At 34.1% G+C, this 9,978-nt stretch overlaps 1 protein-coding gene across 1 annotated transcript in view; it reads right to left on the bottom strand.

Annotated features, from left to right (window-relative positions):
- LOC133176914 (serine-rich adhesin for platelets-like) overlaps nucleotides 1-9,978 on the bottom strand; it is a 166,867-nt gene that overhangs the window by 78,601 nt on the left and 78,288 nt on the right. Inside the window, exons 41-43 of the mRNA XM_061311972.1 lie at nucleotides 9,690-9,791; nucleotides 8,583-8,681; nucleotides 7,151-7,324 (exon numbers count right to left, since the gene is read on the bottom strand). Of these exons, the coding sequence (XP_061167956.1) occupies nucleotides 7,151-7,324; nucleotides 8,583-8,681; nucleotides 9,690-9,791 (375 nt within the window). The remainder of the gene's footprint in view (nucleotides 1-7,150; nucleotides 7,325-8,582; nucleotides 8,682-9,689; nucleotides 9,792-9,978) is intronic.

Here is a 9,978-nt window from a genome sequence, read left to right as displayed (position 1 = left end):
ACCATACTGTGACTGTACAATTATTAGGAATAAAATACAAGAAAAGAAAAAGTAAGTCCATTTCATCTTAGATTTAGGATGGCTCCTTCCCATGATGAAAAACAGAGAAGTGAACTAGGTAGGGTCTAAGTCACATGACCTGTTGTAACACCATCCATTGATAATGTTATTAAAGAATCTAAAGTGCATTAACCACACATACACACATTAAAATAAGCAACAGTTTTACAATATATGAAACATGAAATTTTAAATAATGTTTTTATTCATAAAAAATACGAATTAATGGATTTAAAGCTAGAAGTAGCACTGGGCGTTTTTCACATGCTATTTTTACTGACTGAATTTAAGGTATTTAGAAAGTATTATAAAACTAAATTCAGTTAAAATCGTAGCGAATACACCGTTCAGATGTGAGAAAATAATCACATGCATGTATATAGCCTTAAAATACTGAGTGTCATCTGAAATATGTACTTTAAAACCACATACTATTCCAAAAAGTGTTTTGTTATTTTTTTAGTTAAAGATCCCATATTTAAAATATATATGCTGCATTCATAATAATGCCAAAATACGCTTATTTTCTGCTTTTGAAAATGATTCAGCCATCTTTAAAATAATATGTTTGCGTGACCTCTCCCGACTCAGGATAATAAAAAACAAAGATTCGGTCGGTAGGTAGGTATAGGGATTTTTTTAATTTTAAAGACCAAATGATTTTTCAAACAATATTGATTTTTTTTTAAAGATGGCCTCAGTTCATTCATTTTGTATTAAAAAAAACCCTATTGCAGGAAAAATATACGTTTTATGGTAGTTAGAGATCTTAAAGCTTATAATTGAATGTAAATTTGTAATTAAACCATTTAGCAAACGATAAAAGTAACATTTTATCATTCCCAATATCAAATGAATTGCAATTTTTATTTATTTTGTTGCTGTTATCCGTTGTGTGTTGATAATCTCTCCAAAAATAAGTCTGGCCATCAATGAAAAGGATGGTTAAATGTAAATGAACTTTAATCCAAAAAGAGGCAAATAAGACCGTCAATTATAACGACATCCGCGTGCTGAATCCGTGTTAACGTATTTACATCCCCCTTCTTCATATCCGAAACATGACGAACGTAATCGATGTTTAAATCGACGTATGGGGCGGATCTAACTTTTAATTAGAAAACCTCTTTGTCTGAAAAGCCTATAGCTGTTATCTTTTAAAAGAGGAAATATTCCATTGATGTGGTAGAGCCGATTCTGGTGTGTTCTAGAATACGTACATTCACTTTTTGTGATGTCGAAGAACCGCCACATGACAACATCGTTGACCAATTCGATGTTGTAGTGTAGAGTACTATTTATGGCCAGTTAGATTTAATGGAAGTTTATTTGGCATTTATTCATTCATATTTAATTTCCTCTTTTACAAAGATTTTTAACACAGTAATGCAGAGTAATTTATATGCAGAAAATTAAAAATACATGTAGAAAATAATGAAAAATACAAATGAATAAAAAAAAGGAAAAACACAAAACTGCAACATGCAGGGAAAAACACTCAGATAAAAAGTATATAAGAACTACAACATACGAATATATATATATATATATATATATATATATATATATATATATATATATATATATATATATATATATATATATATATATATATATATGTATATATAATTCGCAAGACGTTCCAACCGATTAACCGGTTAATCGTATCAAAATGCACGTTTTCTTGAAAATTGTTTTTCAAGTAGCTCTCTCCATACACACAAATAGACCCAAATAAGACGATAGAAGTTAAAACATTCCATTAGTCTTGATTCTGGATCAGAAAACTACGGGTACATATTTTTTTTATTTAAATTTCAGTAGACAAGAAAAATTGAGAAATCCATGGAAAAAGCCTAAGGACTCTTTGATAATTTTCCAGAGCAGATGTCACAAAAGTTCTTTCTGCATTTTAACTATGATAATCAAAACTACATGTGAACTCTATAGCCCTTAATTTACAATGTTTGTGTAATAATTAAATTGCATTGAAAACGGAAAACGACAAACACGCCAATTCACAGTGCTCAATGATTCAATTATTATCATTAAAGAATTAGAGGACAGTCGGGGTAACGACATGGTGTTTTCACAGTAATTAACACTGTACATGTACATAAACTGACCAATTACGCTACGGTCTCAATCTGGAGATTCATAATTACATGTACGTCCAAGTTCAAGTTCAATTTACTCACTCAAACCAATTAATGGTACATGAGGTTCTATGTACAATATATACAAAAACAATATACAAGATACACGTGAAATGGCGGAAATACATTCAAATTATAAAGTAACAAAAAAAATAGTAATAATAACTAGATGCGATCTCGTTGCGAGCAACGAGTGGGTCTTCCGTCCGATTTTTGATAAGATGAGATAAGAATTTGAATGAGATTTTCGTTCAAATATAATAACACAAAAAAATTGTTTAGACGTACAATTTTGCTTCAGTAATGTGTAACAATATACTGATCATTAAAGCGTTATAGATGAAAGACTTTCCGCCAATTTTGGCCCCTTTTATGAGTGGTCAGCCCCTCTTTTTTGATATCATCTTAAAGCTTTCATGATTTTAAACACTTTTTGTTAAAAAAATATTCAGAAATTCTTTTTCGTTTCCGAGATATAAGCAAAAGAAGCATTTAGGGGCCGGCCCTTCAACTCCTTAATAGGGATGTTTAGCAAAAAATGAAAGGTTGCATATTGTTTAGAACATTATTTTGAACATCTTTTGTTCAATATTGCTTATCAAAATATTTCCCAGTTTTGAAATATAAAGCGTCAAAGATTTTGCATTCTGGCCCCTAATGGCCCTTAATTATGTAACATATGATGTGAATATTATAATATATAGTTGCTAATTATTGAGATAAACATTTTTGCTTCAGTAATGCATTACAAAATTTTGATCGTTAAAGAGTTATTCATTAAAGACTCTCGGTCCCTCTCGGCCCCTATTTTGAGGGGCCAGCCCCTTTTTCTTCATACCACTTTAAAGCTCTTATGATTTTGAACACTCTTTGTTCAACAACTATTCAGAAATTCTTTTCTGTTTCCGAGATTTTGGCAAAAGAAGTATTTAGGGCCGGCCCTTCAACTCCTTAATAGGGATGTTTAGCAAAAAATGAAAGGTTGCATATTGTTTAAAACATTATTTTGAACATCTTTTGTTCAATATTGCTTATCAAAATATTTCCAACTTTTGAGATATAAAGCGTCAAAGATTTTGCATTCTGGCCCCTTATGGCCCCTAATTATGAAACATATGATAAAAAATATCATAATATATAGTTGTAAATTGTTGAGATAAACATTTTTGCTTCAGTAATGTGTTACAAAATATTGATCGTTAAAGAGTTTTTAATTAAAGAATTTCGGCCCCTATTTGACCCTTTTTGAGGGGGCAGCCCCTTTTTCTTTATATCACTTTAAAGCTCTTATGATTTTGAACACTTTTTGTTCAACAACTATTCAGAAATTCTTTTTCGTTTCCGAGATATTAGCAAAAGAAGTATTATAAGAAGTCTATAATCGCTGAAAATTTCAGCTCTCTAGCTTTTGCCGTTTTTAGTTTTTGTGCCGACAAAATGGTTATCTGAAAATCGATTAAAGGGCGATAACTTCCGACCGGAAGTGAATTTTAAGGATTTGAACAAAAAAGGATCATCTTCAGATCAAAAGGCATTACCCCTGAAAATTTCATGAAAATCGATCGAACCGTTTGTGAGACATCTTCTGCACAAAAATTGTAAAGAAAAAGTGGAATAATAATAATAAAAGTGAAAAAGAAACAATACAATAATAGAAGGGTCTTCCGTTGGAGACGGAAGACCCTAATTATGGAGGACAGACTTCTTCATATACCCTATCTATGTAGCTGCATAGTTTGATTAATACCTTGGAGTCATGCAGCAGTTGACAACAATTCTGAGAATTTGTAGAAATTTGGTCTATTACAATATTTACTAGGTAGAAACTTTTTTCTGCATTCTGAGAAAAATTGACATTCTAAAATATAGTGATACTCTTCTGCTATTTGTCTATTATTACAGATATTACAGAGTCTATCATTTTTGGGAATTCCAAACCATCTCCCAGTCTCAACTGGGAGACGATGATTTGCTGTTCTTAATTTACTTAAAATTGTTCTAAATTTTTTAGGTAGTAAGTCTAAATATTTTTCAAATCCAAATTCTGTTTTGAAGATACTATACATATGACCTTTAGACGAAGGTCCAAATAAGATCCGGTAAATCCTAAATGATTATGATTTCTTTTTTTTTTTTCTTAATAATTTTTTTAAAAATGTGTTCAATTTAACAAATATTTTATTTCTTCCGATTAACCGATTACAGATTTTCTAATCGATTGCCATCGTTCCGACCGAGTAATCGGTTAACCGGTTACAAATTGCCATCCCTAATATATATATATATATATATATATATATATATATATATATATATATATATATATATATATATATATATATATATATATATATATATATATATATATATATATAGGTTGGTCAGGCATTATTTAAAGCGAAGGTTGGTCAGGCAATTGGATTCATTGTTCAAATCATGCTCGTATCCTTTCCAACATATTTCACTGTATCCAGTAAAATCTGTAAGATAACTAACGAGACAGATAAAATGAAATATGTCAGAAAGAACACTTGCAAAGCCTGTTATAGAATGCACAAGTCCCAGAGTTAATACATTGTATTATTTAGGTTCCGACCGGAACGCGAAATTATAATGCCAGGAACGGTTAGTAAATGCGATACTAATCCAAGTATCTGGAGTTTTCGGGGCTTTTTTGCGATTTTGATATTTAACGTGCCATATGCAGGAAAACAACTTTAGTTTATTATTCAACTTGCCAGGAAAACAACGTTTTCCTGGCACGTTTTCAAAATCGTTTGTTTTGTTTATTTGTTTAACTTCCCTTCGAGAAATTTTCATTCATATTGAGATGCCACCACTTGACGGTAGAGGGCTGCGAATTCAGACCTGTACTCGGCAATCGGGGCCTTTGAGTAGAGAGGGATATTTTTTTCCAGTACCAACTGCGACAAGGGACCTCGGTTATTTTATACGGTCTCATCAGAAGGACCGGTCTCCACGTCCTATAGTGAGATTCAAACTGATTAACTCCTTACCCCACGATTCTAGAGCAAATGCTCTAACCACTGCGCCACGCGGGCTATCAAAATCGTAAAAGCCTGGAAAATGTCAGATATTTCGGGCTAATATGACACCAGATAGGATCTGCATGATGCGAGGGTAAAAAAGTTTGTAATAGCTTAACCGCATTAAACGCATGCGAACGGAATTTGAGGGGATGTTGACACAGTAAGTTTGCAAATAAATTATAGGTTCTGAATTGCGCCAAAAAAGTATACAAGTTTCCACATGAGGATAGGTTTGGAGATGCAGAATACAGAAACGACTATGAAAAACTCCGGGCCAATCTCTGTTCGATCGATGCATGTTTATGGTAAACGGGAGAAGGCACTATAAATCTCCATATGTTTTTTTTTTTGGAAATGATCCAGTAGAGAGCCAGGTATTTAAGTAATTGTGAAAGTTGTTAAGTGTTGAGGAGGGATAAGACATTCGGAATGAATCTCACTTGGTTCACAGTTAGCTAGTAAAGGAAGAAGAATAAACATAATTTAAGATCCTATTTGAAAGATAATTGATCAGTGTTGATATCTAATCTAAGTCTGCCGAAAGTTTACTGGCGTCGGTTTCTGTCGTGATTGGTAGAATGCCCATGAATTTTTCGCAAATATCAGATTCGGTAAGTTCAGGAAGGTTAAGAACTTGTTTGCATATTATTTGAAGTTGTTGCAGTGTGTTAAGGCGCCTTGGTTCACTGTTTGGTTACACAGTTCGTAGCCATGAAGAACGGATGGCATGACTGCAGTATTTTATTTTGATCACATGATTGTATCAGCAAAATGGTAGAACATCGTTCACGTCCGAGTTTAAAGACACACAAGCCACCCGAGGAGATTCGATCGAGTGGGTCGCCCGCGTGGCGCAGTGGTTAGAGTGTCTGCTCTAGAGTCGCGAAGAAAGGAGTTGATCCTTACGTCGCGGGTTCGAATCCCACTGTGGGACGTGGAGACCGGTCCTTCGGATAAGACCGTATAAACCGAGGTCCCGTGTCGCAGTAGATGCTGGCACGAAAAAGATATCCCTCACTGCTCAATGGCCGTAAGTGCCGAGTATAGGACAAAATTTGCAGCTATCCACCGGCAAGTGGTGGCGTCTTCATATGAGTGAAAAATTCTCGAGAGGGACGTTAAACAACATACAATCAATCAATCGATCGAGTGGTTTGAGAGAGGATATGGCATTAATGGCGTCATCATGAGAAATATATATATATATATATATATATATATATATATATATATATATATATATATATATATATATATATATATATATATATATATATAAAAGATAATCTTTTTATTATTAAAAACTTTAAAACAGGCTATGCATAATTGAAAAAAAAAACGGGTAGTTCTCATAATTAGTATAAAGTCTTTGTACTGGAGAGAAAACTCATGCTTGAAATTTAATTTAAATGATTCTAGGTACAAATTTGCTTTATAATCTTTGAAATTATCATTGCAAGATTATTTTAAACTAAAAATTAAAGTGTATTTTGCTTTATTTACTGAAATACAAATAAAATCAAACACAAAGACCTTAAATAAATTTCAAGAGAAAACAAACTAGAATTGCTATAGAAACACGATATATACATTCATTTTTTTTCTACCTACATTTGTAATTTAAAATGTACATGTATACATAACAGAAACAAACCAAGAAAGACAGATTTCTTGGTGTTGACTCTTTAAAAATATTCATTTTATTGTTTATTGCCATATTTCATTTTTAACATATACTTTCACTGAATTAGTCAAACACAAACATGCAAGCAACCGTCAATGTTGGGTTCTTTTTAGATTCCATTTATTCACTTGTAACAGCCGTATATAAATTACACTAACTGATACTTCAGATTTATACATGAATAAAAGCATACTACTTACCAATACACGCTGGTAAACCAACGCACGCCTTTTCCTGTTTCAGTTCATTCCCACAATCCCCTCCCCTCTCTGCTCCTGTGAAATCAGTACAGTTACGTGTCCTTGTTTGGAGCCCATCTCCACAATCCGAATCACAGGCACCCCAAACAGACCATGAAGTGTAGCTTGGTATGGCTGTATATTTCATAAAGAAATAGTATAAGTTTAAAATTGGTATTTATCTTACCATTCATCTTGTACATGTATACACACACTTGACAATATTGCTAACGCACCACTCAATATTCTCAACATAATGTAAACAGAACATTTGCCTAATCGACATGAGTAAATCTAATACGCTATCTTTCCCAATGCAGTGGGATTTGCCGATGTCATGGTGTCATCAAAATATCCTCAAATGACCTTCTTGCTCGCAAACTAATTTTTCGAAGCCGATTGTACACTGTTTTTGCATGATATAAATATGAAATTGGTAGTTACCGACGGTGGTCATTGAGATTGCAACAGCAGTGGTCTCCCTGTTTTTCAGGTAATGAAGAGTGATATTTCTATCCTATCACCTAGAAGTGGACCACTACTTTGGTCCACCACACTTTCGATTTGCCACAGATTTACGAGGCAGTCTTGCAATTATTGTGTGATGTATATTGAATGTCGTGGCCACCCGTAGAAAACATTTTCATATTGAGTAATCTAGTTGCAGCATTTATACTAGAAGAAAGATAAATATTTAATTTGTTTAATCTATTTAAAATCCTCTCAAAAGAAACATCTTGCTGAGACCATACTGAATGCCCCAACAAAGCTTTTCTATGGTCAAATATCGCATAGATTGTCAGATTTTTTTCAGATTTTTTTTATTAATGCAAACATAAAGAACACAAATCTAGGGAAAAATTAGAAATGAATTCCTCATAAAGTGCGATATTCTTGCATTTCTATGCAATCATTACGCTTCATTTTACAGTAAAACTCGTTATGTACAAATACGGTTATCGCGACTTTACGGTTATAGCGAAATTTAATTTTGAATCCCCGGCACAGTTCTTAACAATTCCTTGTAAATTTACATAACGAACTCGGATATAGCGAATTTACAATATAGAAAACTGATTTTTTGCCCCCTAGAGGTTAAAAATAATGAAATTGACATCTTTTACAGCGAATTTCCAAAGCTCTAAATTTTTAAAATATTGAATTTTTTTTTATGGGGGTACATCACCAATTTTGTCTTGTGTATCATTAGTTTTGGGTTAATAATATTAAAAATACATGTATTCTTGTTGAACATTGAAGCAGATATATCAACATTATTCGAAACGCTTGATTAATTTATCAATCCGCATATCTATTATACATAGTCAAGATGGTTGCCTTACCCTTGGTGAGTATAAAGTAGCTTGGATTAATATATTTATAGAACTCTTACCATACTGACATGTGTTTCCTGTATAGTTCCCATTGCACTGACAACCACTCCCTCGGACACAAACTCCACCATTTTGACAACTGATGTTAGCACATACATCTTCTGTAGTTGTGGTTGGAAAATATGTTGTTGTTATAGCTTGTGTTGTTGTTGTTGCAGCCTGTGTGGATGGGGTTTGTGAAGTTGCAGCCAGTGTTGTTGTGGTTGGACTTTTTGTTGTTGATGCAGCCTGTGTGGTTGTTGTAGGGGCTTGTGATGATAAAGTTGCATCTCTGGTTGTTTTGGTTGCAGTCTGTGTTGTTGTGGTTGCAGCCTGTGTTATTATTGTTGTTGAATCCTCTGTCCTTGTGGATGGAACTTTTCTTGTTGAAGTTGGAGCTTGTGTGCTTATGGTTGCAGCATTTGTTGTTGTGTCTGCGACCTGTGTTGTTGTGGTTGGAGTCTGTATTGTGGTTGGAGTCTGTGTTGTTGTTGCAGCCTGTGAAGTTGTGGTTGGAGTTTGTGTTGATGTTGTTTTTGAAGGCTGTGTTGTTGTTGCTGCAGCCTGTGTGGTTGTTGTAGTTGGAGCTTTTGTTGTTGAAGTTTGAGCCTGTGTGGTTGTGCTTGCAAGATTTTCTGCTGTAGTTGGAGCACTTGTTATGGTTGTTATTCGTGTACTTGTTTCTGCACCCTGTGTAGTTATGGTTGGTGCTTGTGTTGTTGTTGTTGCAGCTTGTGTTGTTGTGGTTGAAGATTGTGTTGATGTTGTTCTTGAAGGCTGTGTTGATATTGCTGCAGTGTAAATAGTTGTGGTTGGAGCTTGTGTTGTTGAAGTTTGAGCTTGTGTGGTTGTGGTTGCCGCATTTGTTGTGTCTGCCACCTGTGTTGTTGTGGTTGGAGACTTAGATGTTGCGGTTAGTGTTTCTGTTGTTGTTGCAGCCTGTGAAGTTGTGGTTGAAGTTTGTGTTGATGTTGTTTTTGAAGGCTGTGTTGTTGTTGCTGCAGTGTGGATTGTTGTAGTTGGAGCTTGTGTTGTTGAAGTTTGAGCTTGTGTGATTGTGCTTGCAAGATTTTCTGCTGTAGTTGGAGCACTTGTTATGGTTGTTATTTGTGTACTTGTTTCTGCACCCTGTGTAGTTGTGGTTGGTGCTTGTGTTGTTGTTGTTGCAGCCTGTGTTGTTGTGGTTGAAGATTGTGTTGATGTTGTACTTGAAGGCTGTGTTGATGTTGCTGCAGTGTAAATGGTTGTAGTTGGAGCTTGTGTTGTTGAAGTTTGAGCTTGTGTGGTTTCGGTTACCGCATTTGTTGTGTCTGCGACCTCTGTTGTTGTGATTGGAGACTTAGTTGTTGCAGTTGGTGTTTGTGTTGTTGTTGCAGCATGTGAAGTTGTGGTTGGAGTTTGTGTTGATGTTGCTTT

Source organism: Saccostrea echinata, unplaced genomic scaffold (genome assembly GCF_033153115.1).
Source record: "Saccostrea echinata isolate AGI-Se365-2 ecotype Australia unplaced genomic scaffold, CSIRO_AGI_Sech_v1 ptg000084l, whole genome shotgun sequence".
NCBI lineage: Eukaryota > Metazoa > Mollusca > Bivalvia > Ostreida > Ostreidae > Saccostrea > Saccostrea echinata.
Note: the sequence above shows the minus strand (reverse complement) of the source record. Positions and strands in the feature narration are given on the sequence as shown.